This window comes from Mastigoproctus giganteus, chromosome 11, assembly GCF_048544385.1.
Source record: "Mastigoproctus giganteus isolate SK-2022 chromosome 11, ASM4854438v1, whole genome shotgun sequence".
Classification (NCBI taxonomy): Eukaryota; Metazoa; Arthropoda; class Arachnida; order Uropygi; family Thelyphonidae; genus Mastigoproctus; species Mastigoproctus giganteus.
The window spans coordinates 61,383,538-61,401,303 of record NC_143585.1 but is presented as its reverse complement, the minus strand read 5'-3'; the positions used below and the strand labels follow the sequence as shown (position 1 = coordinate 61,401,303).

Below are 17,766 nucleotides of genomic sequence, written 5' to 3'. Positions count from 1 at the left end.
TGTAATCTGTATTGGTTTGGTATGAAATAATACGTATTTCTTAATGTTGACATGTTTTTTGTTTTATTATTTACATACTATATTATTATGTTTTTGTGTCACATGCCAGCACGTGATGCGGCATTTACAGCCAAATTTGACCTCCAGTTCCTATCATGCGCTGGTGCGTTAATCTCAAAATCTTTTGGAAACTGCTTATACGACACTTGAATATTGTCACTAACAATCCCTTATTACCAATTTTCAAGCTTTTTCGTTATGGAAACACAGTCTGCTTCCGGCAACAGTCTCCTCCTTCTATGCCGCGCTATTGACGATAGCGCGGCATAGAAGGAGGAGAGTTCGCTGCTGACTCATGACCAGCAGCGAACGTGTTAATAAGCACAGACCATACTGAGAAAAATTCTAGCCCACGATCAATCTCTCCAGGGCCAAATTTATTGACAAGGTTCTCATCATATACTCCCTCTTATCATGTCTGAGCAGAATTGCAGACACTTTCAAATTTAACCCTAACTCACGACTTTTTTTTTCAACATTGACCTGTACTTGTAAAGTAAGTCTGCAGATCTCCTACTCTTAATGTCATTAGTCTCAACGTGTACAATATCAGCCTTTGTGCCCTTAAATGATGATATCTGTTCTAAAATGTCATCAACTTTTGCCCCTGGCAGACATACACTGGTCCTATTCCACCTATCCTTTTTGTACAATATATTTCCAGTCTCCCCAACAATAACTAGCTCCTGTGGGACTAGCACATTCTGCCCTGAAGGTTGCCACTTTGTTGCCTGATGATCAAGTGCAAGCTCCAGCATTGATGTGGGCAGCTGAGAGCTTGATGGGTCACCCAATTTAAGTCCTTCGAGGGCATCTACCCTGTCCTTCAAGCTCTCATAAAGACCCACAACAACGCTGAGTTGGTGCCTAACTTCTTCACACTGCTTATGTCAAGCACACACACAAAGAACCTTGACAACCATGTCCTGTCACAGAAAGAGTGCAAACATTTCACAAGTTCCACTTTTCTTTAGGCTGTGATGCGTTGGAGAATCGTCCCCTTCGGTTGTCCCCTGAGCCACAGCACTCCCACTACTTTGTGCATGTTGCTTTAGTCTGGGGCATGATTTCCATTTAAATATGATTTAATTAATTAACAATGAAAACTAATAATGTTATTAAATTTAATTGATGAATTTATTATACTATACTTGACTATGCAATACCCTCTTTCACCTTTTATACTAAGCTAATGCAATAATAAGTATTTCGCTATACAGTTTTACGTTATACCTTAACTTTCAAATTCGAGATATACGTTATCAAGTTACGCTATACCGTAGCAATCCTAAATTAGTTATATCCTTAGCTAAATACAAAAGATATATGCCCAAAAAGCAATTAAAACCATCAGGATACTTATTACAATTAAAACCCTAATATTCTTCTATGCTACGAAAATACAAAGGTTCGCCTGTATACTTCTTATAAATCCACTCAACAAAAATATGGTGCTAAATTAATGATTTGTAAGACTTTGTAAAAAAAATGTGGTTAAATTAAATGCATTTGTAAAGGCTGAATATTGTTTTGATCCCCAGTTTTATGTGCCTTAATAACATACCAAAAATTTAAATACAGGTATTACAGTTGCAGTCAGTTAATATAAAAATCAAAGTATCTTGTCATTAATTAAATTGTGTCAATTAGAAATTTCAACTAACAACTGTAAATTTAAGTGGAGAAAGATAAATTTTTTTAAAAAAATTGAAACTATTTTGTTAAAGTTAATATGTTCCTTCTTGTATTTTCAAGTGATGGCACCCCCCCCCCCTTTCTGGCTGGCACCCAGGGCAGACGCCCAGCCATCCCCCTCCCGGCGCCTCCGTAGCCGGGTGGGCAGGAGCAGCAGTGCATAGCACACGCTTCTTGATTAGACCAGAGTTCGAGCCCATGAACACCAAATATGGAGGATGTGGAAAGGTCAGGGAATGACCACCGCATATCTCCGGAGAAATATGGCCTTAGTTGCTAATGCTCCTAAAAACCAAATAACAAACAAACAAACAAACAAACCCTTGTTTGTTTGTTTGTTATTTGGACGAACCCTTGCTACGCTAAATGTTCTATTTTGATATATAAACAGAACATTTACATTTCAAACACAGAAATGTTATTTATATAACAATTCTATGTTTGAAAACAATTTTATAAATGGTTTAAAAATAGGAATTTTTGATAGTCAAGTATGTATAACTTGCATAACCAACACTGAACACTGTTTATTCTAAATGTTTCTAATATTTATTAATGTTTGTTTGATAATTTAAAAATAATATTTATTTAGTTAATTCATTTACTAATGTTTATTTTAATATTCTGTTTTCTTTCACAAAATGCTGCATTTGTAATTCAAGATATTTTGATTAACATATCTACATTTTCATACTCATCACAGGAACTTGGAAGAAATGATACTACTGATGTGGAAAAAAATAATAAATAAAAATATTCTCACCTTCCCATGATAATTGGAAAACAAGGATTTCCTGTCTTTTCTTCAATTAGTTGAAGGGTGCTGTTCAAAACTTTACAATGTGAATAACACTATGAACAAAAAAGGAAAAAAAAAATTATGGAGAGGTTTTTCAATGCATTAAGCTAAAGCTAAGAAAAGCACACAGTATCACAGTTTTATTTTCAATGAGATTCTGTCTTCTGGGTGGAAAATAACTACTTTACAAATTGAAGTTATCTGATAGTAATGTAAATTATATAGTCCCAGTTACAAATGACAAAAATTATTTGATTTCATAGATTTTCTATATTTATGAATGTTAAGAAGAGTGCTCTTCAACTTGCGAGGTAACACATTCCCAGTCCTGAGACAAAATCCAAAGCTTGGTTCAGAAACATTACCACATTAGATTGTTTTGGCCCCATGTGGGATATGAAAAATATTCTTATTAATTTTATTGCTTTCATGGACAAATTAGCTATATTTTATTACATAGAGAAAGTATTTTTTCAATTGCTTCTCTAATTCATACATCTTATAAAGTTCTTTTCAAATATAATTAATGGAAACATTTAATAAAGATGGAACTGAAGATAAAACTGAACTGAAGCTTTCTAATTATCTGTTAAGCTTCTTTAAGTTTTTAAGAGGGCTTATAGATAATCCAAAATAAGAGAGATAATTAATAAACTCCACCAAGCTTTTGACTGAATAAATTAGAAAAAGCTTTTTGGGAATTTAGGGTAGGAACTTTAACTCATAACACTATACTGCTGACATAATAAGAAAGCAGAGAAATTTTGAAAAAAATGGCAAAAGCACAAAGGTTACCTTAACCAAACCTACTTTTGAAAGCCTCTGGTGCCCCCACGGAAAATGCTAACATCCACTCAGATCAGTGCCCTGGTGGTCCAAGTAACTTGCCAACCTACAAAAGCCTTGAAATGTGCCCACAAAGTTTCCAGACAAAATAAAGAACCCAGCCACAGTGGGTAGTGGCTCACTACAGAGAATGCTTCAGATTTGCAAGACATGAATATTGCAATAAAATATATCATGCTAAGCAGCAAGCCCAAAGGACTCTCATCAAATCAAAAGGCAACAATCCCTGAAGAGCTGTCCAAAAACTAGTACACAATAAACCACCAGCACTCTCATCATCAACTCAATTCAATTCAGACAGATGGGTCTCCAGAAATTACCACCTGGTAGGACATAATGAACCAAATCTTACCAAATCTCATTCAGGAACACCCTGATTCAAGAGTCTGAAGCTCAAAAGCAGATTCCAGCTATTAATCCACCATATCTGAAGATCCCATGAAAACAGGGCAGCAGCTATATCCAAAACCAAGAATGGGGAAACATTAATCCTCAAACTTAATGAAGGTGAGGCAGCAAGAGCCTCTGGAATGTAGCCCACAACATCCTAATCCACCTGTTGAACTCCTGCCTGGGTGAGGGCACTTTTTCGTCTTGGCGAAAATGCACCAAGATAAAATATGTGCAGTTTAATCTTATTGAACTTCATGTCAAGCTAAATCCTCTGCTTGCACCTTAACGATGGTGGGACTTAGTAACCCTGGGTATAACCCCCATTTGCAAGTCCTGAAAGACAGCACCTAGAATATTAAAGGTGACCACCCAAAGTGTGAACCAATATAAGCAGGGGTAAGGGTGTGGCATCCACACCACGAGGAATGACTCCCTCTGTGTTACCAGGAATACTAGGTAGTAGATGACTTTCACCAACTGATGCAATACCACCACTTTGCTTAGTGGAGGCTTGAAGTGGCAGAACCCATGTTTATCTGTGGAGAAAAGCTCCAGAAACCCTCCCATCATGCAGTATGATTGATGTCTTGAGGTTATGATGGACATCATGGTAAGATCAAATCTTCCTTACATTTTGAGGGTACAGCTCTAAAATGGTGTTCGCAGGCCAGCCACTCACTGGATCGAACCTAATGGTAACTTTCTAGGGGACTTCCAGATCAGCTAGTGTATAACCTTGCTGCCTCTACTCTGCCAGACAGTGACTGGTGGGAGTCTGAGTAGTGTGTATGCAGGGGCATTGTCGAGGCCACATTATGTTAAGGAGCTGAGTATATTCCTGCCATGTGTATGCCATATCCTTTCATTACTCCATAAAAATTTCGTTACTCCATACAGCATATCCTCCCCACATTTTCTTACTACTGAATACATCGTGCAGTCAAACTAATAGGACAAACTTATTTGTGCAAAGATCAAAACCCCCCAAACACTTCCTCATTCATTTCACAAATATTTGTGTCAGTTCTAATCTCAGTGATGTCCATTTCCACTTGGTTCACTAGACCTCATATACTTTTTCTGACAGAATCCCAGTTACTAGTTGATTCGACCACTCTCATCTCAGTTGCCCAATTATTCGCTGTATGATTGTTTTGGCTTCCAAGGTGGTAATTGTGCATATATCTGCTCTGATATTCCCTGTCAGAGACTTGGTAATCTGGATTCTCCTCTTTTCAATCTTATCTGGTTTAAAATCTTTCTACCCCATTCTGTCAAATTCAGTTGTTGCCTCTATCATTCTCCCAACTCAAATCACTTGGAACTCTGACTTCCTTTTTTGAAACTTAACATTTTCCATTTCAACATTCCTAACAGTGGGTAATTTTCCTTGGTGAGTTTAATGTTTACAACTTAAGCTGGCTCCTGTTTTCTGGGCACATGGATACAGTTGGTCAAGACGCTGAGGCTTTTGTAATTACTAAAGACCTCACATAGATTGTTCATTTACCTACCAGAATAAGAGACAATCCTAACCATGCAGCCACCTTGATCTTTTTCTCCCAAACAACCCTTCTGAGTACATGGTCAAGGTGAGTGGTCCTCTAGGCACCTCAGATCACAACTTGATGATGGTCTCTTCTCCAATAGAGCATTTCTCTCATGGCCATTCTTAACCTCGTGTTGTTTTGCATGGGATGCTCTGTGAGATATCTTTTCTTTTTTAATTTGGTCAGATTAATGTTTGAATCTTCTGCTGTCAACATTTGCTCAGATCATGTCAGTGAAACTATTCTAGTAGGGACGAAATCCTTTATTCCACACTCCACCTTAAAATCTCATCCTTTATCTAAATCTTGGTTTTCCAATAAATGTGTCAATGTGCCAAGGCTGTTTGAGATAAGAATGTTGAATATTGCAATTGGCTTGCACTGAAATCAGCAGGTTAATTTTCTGCCTACACCAAAGCTCACAACAGTTATTAATCAGTCCAAACTAGATTTCGAACAGGCTAACAGTAGAAAATTTGCTTCTTGTCCAAATGGACAAGAAGCAAATTTTGAGCATTCTGGTCTCTTGACAAAGTTATAGGCTGCAACTTTTGCCCATCTCTATTCCCACCTCCGTCAAAACAATATGGTTCTATTACCACTTCAGCCAAAGATAAAGCTGACCTGCTGGCATCCTACTTTTCTTCCAACTCGTGTATTCATGATCTTGGTAGACCATCTTCTACCATTCCCAGTACACTCCATTCAATAACCTCTGTGGTCTCCATCAAAAGTATTTCAGAAGGATTTTGAACAATCTTGATGCTAAGAAAGCTCCAGGCCCTGATGGTATTTCTCCACTTATTCTCAAAACCTGTGCTCCTGAACTTACTCCTGTTCTTTGTTGCCTTTTTTATTCCAAAGGTGTTTTCCCTTCTGCTTGGATATTTGCTCATATCCCTCCTATCCAATTATTGTCCCACTGTACTTACTTCTACTCTTTCTAAAGTAATGGAGAAATCAATTCACTGCTAACTCTTAAACTATATAGAAACCTTCCATCTGATCAATGATTGTCAGTAGGGATTCCGTTAGTGTTGATCCACTGGTGATATTCTGACTTACATTACCCATATATGGACAAATTCAATGGAAAAGTTTGGTGAAACTCGAGCAGTTGCTCTTGACATTCAAAGGCTTTTGATCATGTTTGGTATAAAGGCCTTCTAAATGCGCTTCCATCTTATGGTTCGCTGATTTTTTTTTCAAGTTGGACATCCAGGTTTCTCTCTGACCGCTCACTGCAGGTGATGGTAGATGGTTGTCTTTCTTCTAACTTCTCCACTAATGCATGTATTCCTCAACGTTCAATTCTTTCTTCCACTCTTTTTCTCTTGCATATTAATGACCTACTTCCATTGACCAGAAATCCTATCCATAGTTTTGCTGATGGTAGCACATTGCATTCACCTTCCAGTTTGAGAAACTTGACTCTGCATAAAGAGCTTCAACTTCTCGAATATCCACTACCAATTCCTTAAATGCTTATCTCCAGGTAATTCTCCATTGGGGCAAAGATAACTGAGTTGATTTCAATCCTTCTAAAACTCAGTCCTATCTTATATCTAGCAAAAAGGATTCTTCTGCTCCTATACTTATCTTCAATGACACTGATTTCTAGGCAAGATCATATATCTCTATTAGATCTCATATATCTCTATCCCTTCTAATCTCTCTCTTGGCATGAGCACATTACAAATATTGCTTCCTCTACAACTAAAAATCTGGGTTTTCTCCTTTGCCCTTGGCATTACCTTTCTTCCAAACAGCTGTTCATTCTGTACAAATTGCAAATCCACCCTACCGTGGAAAATTGTTCCCACATTTGGGGTGGTACCGCCAAAACCTTTCTCGGCTTCTAGATTACATTCAAAAAAGGGCACTAAGGTTAATTAATGACTCATCTCTAACAAAGTCTCTCCATTCTTTGTATCTCAAAAAGTTTCTCAAAAATCTCTCATGAAATATGTGTAGAGGTGAATTAAATAGGCAAAGATATTGCCAGTGGATTGACAATGATGGAATCCACACTGGCAAATGGGAGTCAGATGTAAAATTCAAGACAGCATTAAAAGTTAACAGATAAGTGGATGGGAGAGTGTCCTGGTGTCCTGGCAGTGTTTCAGCTTTTTAAATGTATAGTGGATTCACTTTTTCAGGTGATGATATATAATTTAAAATGATATTAACAACTCTGGCAGAACTATGAATAATAGCATTTTTCACTAAACTGAACATAAGCCCATGCTTTAAAGTTGAATACTGAGCCTTGGTTTTTGGCAGGAACGGAAAGCTTGCCATGATCAAAATCAAACACAGTAAAGCATACGAATTTCATTTGAAATCCAAACCTACTATATAATCTCATACTTCAAATTCCAAATTTATCATCTAGAGCAGAGGTTCCCAAACTTTCTCGGTTCACGGTGCCCTTAGTGTCCTAGTAATTTTTTCACGACACCCCTAGGTCAAAAGAAATACCTAACACAGTGGTTTTCGACCTTTTAATATATACCTATATAATAATTTTATTCTTTATATAGAGGTACTAAACAAAGATCAATTATAGATCACCACAAAATTAAAAAGATACAGTACAATGGATACCGTACACCTTTTTATAATGAAATAAATATACAAATTTAAAAAAAAATAATAAATAATAATAAGTAACTTTAACGCAAATTACATGGCACGGCACCCCAAGAATGTTGTTGCAGTACCCTAGTGTGCCGTGGCACCCCGGTTGAAAACCACTGATCTAGAGAAAAGAGCATTCCTCTTCTTCAAGCCCTAACAAGAAAACATCAAATTACAAGAAGGCTTATATTAACTTGGCACTGTCAAATGACTGATGACAGATTTTACTATTTGTAGTAGTGAAATTTTGTAGAAATTTTACTACTACAAGTAGTAAAATGGTATAAATCACAATTGCATATTTTCAATTATTGAATAATAAATACGTAACTTACTGCTTAAATTAGAAAAAATTAATACAATTAATAAAAGTAAAATCCTAGTTCAATCCTAGTGCATGTATTTTATAAAACACCTCTAAGGTGAGCTTTTTATAAAATATACAGTTTTTACTGAACTAGAATTTTGATTAGTACTGCTACAAAACTGTAAAAATTTTTGTATAATTAGTTAATCGTAGTGCACTAGGAACATAACATAAATTGCCAAACCACGCATCACTGTTTGATGCATGGTTTTGATTTGATTATTAATCAAATTCACCTACAAATAATGTGACTAAAATTATAAAGTTAGCTTAGTCAATTGAACAGTAATGTCCCATAATTTTTCACAATGCTATATAATTTTCTACAGCACTGTTGATAATATACAGTATAGATATATTACCTAGGAATCCATCATAATTTTCTAGATAATCACCATCACGTTATAATGCTGATTATTTCAGTTAACAGTCCAGTGGCTTAAGGTGAAAACTGCATGAAGGATGAAACAAGACAGTCCAACCTTGGCAATTGCCTTCATAGTTCACAGACTGATATGGTGCCAAGTATTATTGTGCTGCAACAAAATGTTCTGCATAGCTGGTGCAACTGAACACAGCACAGATGTGTACAAATTTCTGCAACATGTTCCCATATGTTTCTGAACTGTTGGTGGCACCTTTCAGTATGATGTCCACCAGGATAACTGTGATTAAAAAATTTTGCCATAACAGAAAATGGAGCCTTCTTTAACTTCTTTCACCATAGAAAATGGATATGATACCACTCCATAAACTTTCTTTCTATCTGTGGTTCAAAGTTTCATCTCTTGTTGTGATACATGCAAGAAATTGCTGCCCATTTTCGTGAGGCAAGACGTTACAAACAAATGGTTTTTAGCTTCTCCTTGTATATGACAGTCAATTGTTGAGCAACTCACCTAGGAGCAGACCTTTGCATAGGCCAACTATTTTCCTATTCTGCACACGCTTGCTTCACCATAATGACTGGTTCACCTTTTCAACATTGGCACGTCTCTGCTGATTGTGGACAGTTACACCGATCACCATACCTCCCCCCACTTCTACAGGTGTTATCTGTTAGCCCACTAGTTGATTGTGCTGCAGTCAAATGCTTATTAAACAGTAATGTCCCATACACATTCCATACAGCATCATTCCCATACACTTTATATAGCCAGTTATGGATGTTTCAAATAGTTACCTTTTCTTTTTCACATCAAGAATTCATTAACAGCATGCAGAAAGGCACCTTCATTGGAATAAAAGGAAAGGACATAGGTACATAGTGTACAAGTAACAATCTGTAGAGTAGAACTTTTTAAAAAAAATTGTGTGCATTACTTTTGGCGTAAGCATCATATATCCTATTTTACCAACCTCACTGAAATGATCCCACATAGGCTGAATGTCACTAGTGACAATGCATACATCTTCAGACTGAAAATTAAAAATCTTTCCCTCAGAGTCAATCAACTTTACAGAATCACACTGTTTCGTTACCTTTCCACCTGAAAGATATATTTTATTATTAACTAAACTTGAACTAATATATCTGCAATGTATAGAGACACACACATATAGATTAAGGTAGATTATAAGGTATATCATAAATACCAAAGCTTTTTTTTCACATAACAAGAATTCATTAACAGCACACACTAGGTTACACTAGGTTATAGTGTAACCTAGTTTTATTACACTTGAAATTCAAATAAGCAATACACTTATACTGACATCTCTACATTTTATACGAAAACAAAAATCTCTCAATTTTACTTTCATTATATTCAAACACTGATATTACTTCAGCACCTCTCCTTCAACTAACATAAGCTTTTCCTTACTTTTATCTTGATTCATTAATATAAGCATTTTGTAACATTGCAAACAATGTCATTAGAGTGACACTGACAACTGTACACAGTAATATGCATCAATATTTTTATGTGAGTGGGTTACAGTCTTCTATAACAATGTCTGGGTAATCTTATTTTATTTACTGCATGCATCTTTAAACAGGAATTATTGTAGAGGGATATATATATATAATATTGCCAATAAGATTTAAATAAATGAGTTACTGATATACATGTAGTATTGCACATAATTTAAACAAAAAAAAAAAAAAAAAACCCTTTAAATAGAACAGTTAAGCTAGGATTTCTTTACCTTGGCTACAAGAAGTCTAGAGAAATTTAACATTGAGCATAATTTATAATGCACAAAAACTTAAACTTTGAATTGCAATACCATAATGCAATCAGATATTGAAATACCACTATGCAGCCAGACATGAAGTTTTTTGAACAGCTTTTGGCTGCCAGAGCAGCTCATGGGGCCTTGTCAATAATATACAGGAATTTTGCTAGCAGGGATAAGGAGGTGATTATCCCTTTGTATGAGGCAATGATCAGGCCACACCTTGAGTACTGCATACAGGTCTGAAGGCCACGTTTTAAGAAAGACGTAAGAGCTGCTGGAATGAGTGTAAAGCAGGGCAATGAGATTGGTGAGGGGAATAGGGGATTGCTTTTACTAAGAAAGACGTAAGAGCTGCTGGAATGAGTGTAAAGCAGGGCAATGAGATTGGTGAGGGGAATAGGGGATTGCTTTTACTAAGAAAGGATTAAATTCTATAAATTGCAGCGTCTGGAGACTAGACACTTACGAGATGTCTGATTAAGGTGTATAAGGCCGTGAAGGGTTTGAGCAAGCTCAATGTTGATGGAATTCTTCCTCATGCTCCGATTATTATCACTTGAGGAACATTAATTAAAATTGACAAAAGACAGTTCTAGAATAGATGTGCAGAAATTTGCCTTTAGCCAGTGGGTGGATGATTGCTAAAACAAACTTCCATTTGTCATTGTAGAAGCTGATAGCTTAAATAAATTCAAGAAAGAAGTAAACAAACTTTTGAAGCAAATGGAAAGTTTTTTTTTTGGCTGATGCTGTATAAGCTTGCTTTCTTGCATCATATGCCTCTACTAATGCGAATGCCAATAAAGAGTGCTTTGAATATAAACAATTTTAGCAATTTTTCAATTAAAAGTTTAACCTAGTGGGCAGTGGTGCCCAAAATGTAGTAAAAGGGTGCAGGGTCATTCTGCTTAAAGAGTGCCTATAATTCATCTTTTTTTTAATGGACTGCAGTACTTATTGTAAATTTTAATAAAAAAAATTAAAGAATTTTAAAACATGTTTATGTTTTAAAATGTTGCAGAATCCCTGATATTGTTTTGATTTGATTGTTCTTTATGAAGAGACTGGTATTTGTCACAATCAAGAAGAGTAGCATCTTTCATAAAAAGTTCAAGTAAGTTTGAAAGCTATGTTATTTCACAATAGGAATATACACTCCCATGATTTCTGTTGAACACTTCATATTTAGAGGACTACAGAAATTTGAAACATGTACAGTCAGTCCTCGTATAACACGTTTACACTACACGAATTCGATCATACATGATTTATAAATAGGGGAACGATATCTTATATAACACGAACCGAATTCGCTTATGCACGATTCGCCGTTGTGTTTACAAGAAATGGCAGTTGAACGCAGAATCACCCCCAAGGAATTATAACTTTATATCAGTGAAGGGGAAACACATTTCACCATAATAACGTAAAAACCAACACAATTCCAGCTATCGGTATAATCACAAATGCAATTAGATCGAGTTTACTACCAGTTTATAACAGATTCCACTAGCAAAAACGCAACTGGAAATTGTTTTTATTGTTTTATGGTAGTAACCCCTAGAAATGTGCTATAGTAAAATGTGAGGTGTTAATAGAGTATCTCTGCCTTTACAGTGTTGTTTATTCAGTTGCTACATGCACACAGCTTTGTTTATGTGTATCAAACGTGCCTCCTCGTTTTGTAATTGTGCTTTATTCCCTAAAAATGAGTAAAATACTTAAAAGGTGTGAAAATGAAGCGTCCTGGTGAAGACACTGCAGATTCAGAGAGAAAAAGAAAAGCAATATCGATAAACAGAGGCAGACTGGGTCAAAAATTCTTACCCCGGAAAATTTATAGTGGCCTCATACTAGTGTTTATGGCCAAAATCACACCGGCCTCCGGCCCACCGGGGTTTCCCCGGTAAGGCTTATGGCCAGTCTGCCTCTGTCGATAGAGAAAAAATATGAAATTGTGAAACGCTTTGAGCGAAATGAAAGACCACATGATATTGCACGTGCTACAGACCTAAATGAGGCAACGCCGAGAATTACAAAGAATGCAGAGAAAATAAAAACAACTTTCATAGCTGGAACAACTCAAAGTGTAATTAAAATCCATTAGATTAAGATACAAAGAATTGGAAGAGATGGAACGGCTGTCATCTGTTTGGATAGAAAATCAAACAAAAAACAAGTTTGCTTACGAAAAAGCAAAAGCATTAGCAATATTTTATTACGTAATAGTCGTAATAAAATACGCAAGTATTTTATTACGATTATTTATTATGTTTGGTAATGTTTTGGTTACAAATGTGTGTTCAATCTTGGGTGGTCGGCACCTAACCCTAACCCATTTTTCCCATAGGGCCTGTTGTTTATATTGCACGATTTTGCATTGCACGAGGGTTTCTAGGAACACAACTATCATGCTATACGAGGACTGACTGTATTAGGATCAAGAATGATAGGTATAATTGGATGTTTGTGGAATCTTCCAGATGCTGGTGTTGCTTCTGGGTTTGCAAGATGACTCCCCTGCTTTCTCTGCCTCTTGAAACAGCAGGGCAACGTTTGGGGGAAGTGAACTGTTTGCCAGAATTGAGTTGCAGCCTAGTGCACACAATGTAGTAAAAACAATCTTTTGATTCAATAAGAAACAAAGTCGTGTTTCCATCACTTCACATTAAGATGGGATTGGTCAATAAAACTGTTAAAGCATCAGACTCTCAAAGTGACATATCTTCAAGCATATAAAAGCTGTTTCCAAAATTTTCTGATGAAAAAAAAGTGACGGGTGGAATATTTATATGTTCAAAGGTTAAGCAGATGTTGGCCCTCATAGTAAGTAAGTGGAAGACAAAATGATGCTGAGCAAAATACTTAATGGAACTTAATGAAATACTTATGTTCTGGGGTTGCTTCTGTTTTTCTGGAGAGGGTGACATCATCAGAATTGAAGGGATTTTAAGAAAAGAAGGCTATAAAAGCATTCTTTGATGTAATTCAATACCCTCTAGATTTCAACTTTGTGGAAGAAATTTTATATTGCAACAAGACAATGACCCGAAGCAGTTCTAAGCTATGCAGGAACTTTCTAGCAACTAAACAAGAAGAGGGTGCAGTTTATGGTGCCCACACTATAAACTGCAAATTATGGTGTAGGCACCCCCAATTGCCTGACTTAAACCTAATAGAGCTTTTATGGGATCATACAGACTGCCAAGTCTATGAAGTCTGCCCATTTTCACAAAATTTATGGGAAACCTTGCAGATCGCTTGGAAAAATATTAGTCAAGACAGTATTATAAAATTAATCACCAGAATGCCACGTCTTTGTAAGGCAGTGATAATCCCATGAAGGATATTTTGATGAAAAGTCAGTATAGTTATTAATATTAATCATTTCAATATTTTTTGCTGTAAATTTTTAAATGCTTAATAAAAATTCTTAAAATAATTTGTAGTGTGTTGTTTTTTTATGTCAACCTTACATTGTCATAGCTAATTTCAAAAAAAAATAATAATAAAATAATGAAAACTGTTGTCATATGCTGTGATTTCAAACTTTTAGGCAGGAGTGTATATTCCCCAGTTCCTGATGACATTCCCATGTAATAACTATCCCTAAACCAGAAAAAGATCATTTGAATTCTAACAACTATAGAATGATTTCCCTAACCAGCTGTTTGAGCAAAACTTTTGAAAAAATGGTGCACCATCGTCTCACCTGATACCCCGAATCCTAAAGCATAATCAGTAATAATCAGTTTGGCTTTCAGAAAAATAGGTCTTCCTTATATCTCATAAGTAAAAACTGAATAAAACATAAGAAATGCATTTATCGGAAATCAATGTCTCATTATAGTATGCCTCGACATAGAGAAAGCTTCTGATACCACGTGGTGCTATGGCTTCCTAAGAGATCTCCATCCTGTTGACATTAGAGGCCACTTACCAGAATTGCTTACTTTATCCAAAATTACCTTTGACGCAGGTCATTCCAAGTTTGATACCAGCAGGTTTCGTCTGAAATATACATACGAGGAGTCCCACAAGGCTCTGTTCTCCGTGCCACTTTATTTGCAATAAGAATAAACAATATCACAATCAGCATTACAAACCCTGTCAACTCATATCTCTATGCTGATGATTTTATCACATCCTGTCATTCCCAGAATATAAGTTACATTGAGAGGCATCTGCAAATGTCAATAAATAACATTAAACTATGAATGGCACAAAATGGATAGAGACTCAAATCACAAATCTATAGCCATGCATTTCTGCAATATGTACAAGATGAATCCTCAACTTGAGTTATACACTTGGCCAATCGCCCTCTTCCAATTGTGAACAGCATTCTGTCTCCTAGGGCTAATTTTTGATAAGTTTATTGATTTTAGTAATTTTATTTCATTTTGATTGATTGACTTCATTTTAATCAATAATCAAATAACTAAACTTCCAAGAACATATCAAACGTTACCTCTATGAACTAAGAAAATGAATATACTTCAGGTCATCTTTAGTACATCGAGGGGGATGCAGATCATTACTCCACTTATGTACAGTCATTACTCCACTTGTGTTCCGAATGAGATACCAGCTAGACTATGGAACACCTGTTTATGACTCTGATAGGGAGAATACATACATTAGCACATCTTACTCCTATCTAAGCTCTGCTCTTAGGATTACCCCAAGTGTAGATTGGTGAGGGGAATGAAGGGATCCTCTTACCAAGAGACGCTTAAGTTCTGTAAATTGCAGTGGCCGGAGACTAGGCACCTGCGCAGTGATCTGATTGAGGTGTATAAGGCCTTGAATGGATTGAGCACACTGAATTCTGATGGGATCCTTCCACTTGTTCAGATTACGAACCTAAGGGACATAAAGACAAATTAAGAAAAGATGGATATGTGGAAACTTGCCTTTAGCCAGCGGGTGGTTAATTGCTGGAACAAACTTCCATCTGTCGTGGAAGTTGATAGGTTGAATAAATTTAAGGAGGAACTGGACAGGCATTTGGAGGGAATGGTGTGATTTTTTTTTTTTGCATAAGCTCATAGCAAGTCTATGAGCTTATGCAGCATCAGCTCATAGACTTGCTTTCTTGCATCACATGCCACTACTACTACCATATAACTCTCAAATCCCTTTTTTCCTTTAAAATGTTTATTTATAGTTCAACCCCACCAAGTGTATAAATTATTTGTTACTATTCCCCAAACACTTGCGTTTCGCTGCATTAAAACACAGCTGCTACTTTTCTGATCTTTAACCCCTTCCCGGAACATTTTTTCCCCTGAAAATGTGCCATAACAGATCAACTTTTTTTATTTTACAGATTAAAAGTACGTATCATGCGAATACTCATTGTATACTTTTTTGGGTTTTTTATAAATTTTTTAGTATAAAATACATGGGAGTAATTAACCCATTTGGGCCATCCCGAGTTATCTCGTGTATGCCAACAAAAAGTGCAAATTATACGGATTTTTTAAATAAATTAGCGCTTGAGCTAAAAGGAACAGAAAAACACTCTTCACTACTCACAATATAAAAAAATTAAAAAAATCAAGTAAATGCACAAGCAGTAATCTCTCATCACAAGCAACAATCGTGAACTAACTACATTCTGACACACAGCCGCCGCAACTGGATAGGCAAGGTAAGCATTGCTTATGGGCTGCAGTTCAAGAGGGCGCTGAAATATTTTTCGACATTGTTTTCTAATTGGTTAATGCTTATCACCATTCAGCATTTAAGATGGCAAATTTTATTTTACTTACTGGCATCACATAGGAATGTGTGCTACTGTTCTGACATTGCTGTACAAATGTACAATAAATAAACATAAATAAAATGAAAACCAGTCATCTGCTGCCAGGCATAAGAAAATCTCGGGATTTATCTGGCTAATGGAAAATTAGCCAGATAAATGACTGAGAAAATACGTTTCAATTGTAAATTTGAAATTATTGTTTCAAAGGTATTATTGTTTGCTTTGAGTATTATTGTATCCTGAGATTAGCATAAGCATTAGTAGAGGCATACGATGCAAGAAAGCAAGCTTATAAAACATCAGCCAAAAAAAAAAACCCTCCCATTTCACCTCTCCATTCGTTCCAAATGCCTGTCCAGCTCAGCCTTAAATTTATTTATGCTATTAGTTTCCACAACAAAAGATGGAAGCCTGTTCCACCAATCAACTACCCGCTGGTTAAAGGCAAATTTCCGCACATCTATTCTACAACTATCTTTCCTCAATTTGAAACTGTGCCTCCTAAAGTTCTTAGGGGGGCACAGTCTGGGCAAGTTTTGCTCAGACTTGCTAAAGTCTGAGCAAGAGGAAGAATCCCATTAGAATTCAGCTTGCTCATCCCATTCAAGGCGTTATACACCTCAATCAGAGCACCTCACAGGTGCCTACTCTCCAAGCACTGCAATTTGCAGCACTTAAGCCTTTCTTGGTAAGAGCACCCTTTGTTCCCCTCACCAGTCTTGTTGCCCTTCTTTGTACTCGTTCTAGCAACTCTACATCCTTCCTAAAATGAGGCCTCCAGACCTGTACACAGTACTCTAGGCATGGCCTGACCATTGCCTTGTATAACAGGATAATCACCTCCCTGTCCCTGCTAGCAAAATTCCTATATATCATTCACAAGATTCCATGACCTGCCCTGGCAGACTATCTGCACTGCTCAGCGAACTTCCTATTTGACTGCACAATTACCCCCAGGTCTTTTTCACTTTCCTGAGTGTCGTACTACAGAGTTGATACGTTTCTCTTCGGTTATCACTACCCATATTCAGTACTTTGCATTTGTCAATGTTAAACTTCAGTTGCCACTTCTCAGCCCATTTTCCCAACTTATCTAGATCCAGTTGGAGTAGCATACTGTCTTTACTGTCCTTAACAACCCTGGCAACATTTGTATCATCTGCCAATCTTTGTATAATCTGCAACCTTTGTATCATCTGTTAACAACCCTGCCAACCTTTGTATCATCTGCAATATAATATTGATGAAGATACATCAATATCATTGATAAATATACAAAACAACAATGGGCCCAACACCGAACCCTGGGAAACTCCACTAACATTTGTCCACGAAGAGCAGTGTCCATTGATTACCACTCTCTCTCTCTCGTCTTCCACTCAACCATTCCTTTATCCATTGTAGCAACTTACCCTTAATGCCATATCTCTCCAATTTGTACAGCAGTCTTCCATGTGCAACA

General features: G+C 36.5%; 1 protein-coding gene across 1 annotated transcript in view; it reads right to left on the bottom strand.

Moving 5' to 3' along the window:
* SAK (polo like kinase SAK) overlaps positions 1 to 17,766 on the bottom strand; it is a 220,575-nt gene that overhangs the window by 15,468 nt on the left and 187,341 nt on the right. The window contains exons 13-14 of the mRNA XM_090384442.1: positions 9,710 to 9,840; positions 2,519 to 2,607 (exon numbers count right to left, since the gene is read on the bottom strand). Coding sequence (XP_090240568.1) covers positions 2,519 to 2,607; positions 9,710 to 9,840 — 220 coding nt within the window. The remainder of the gene's footprint in view (positions 1 to 2,518; positions 2,608 to 9,709; positions 9,841 to 17,766) is intronic.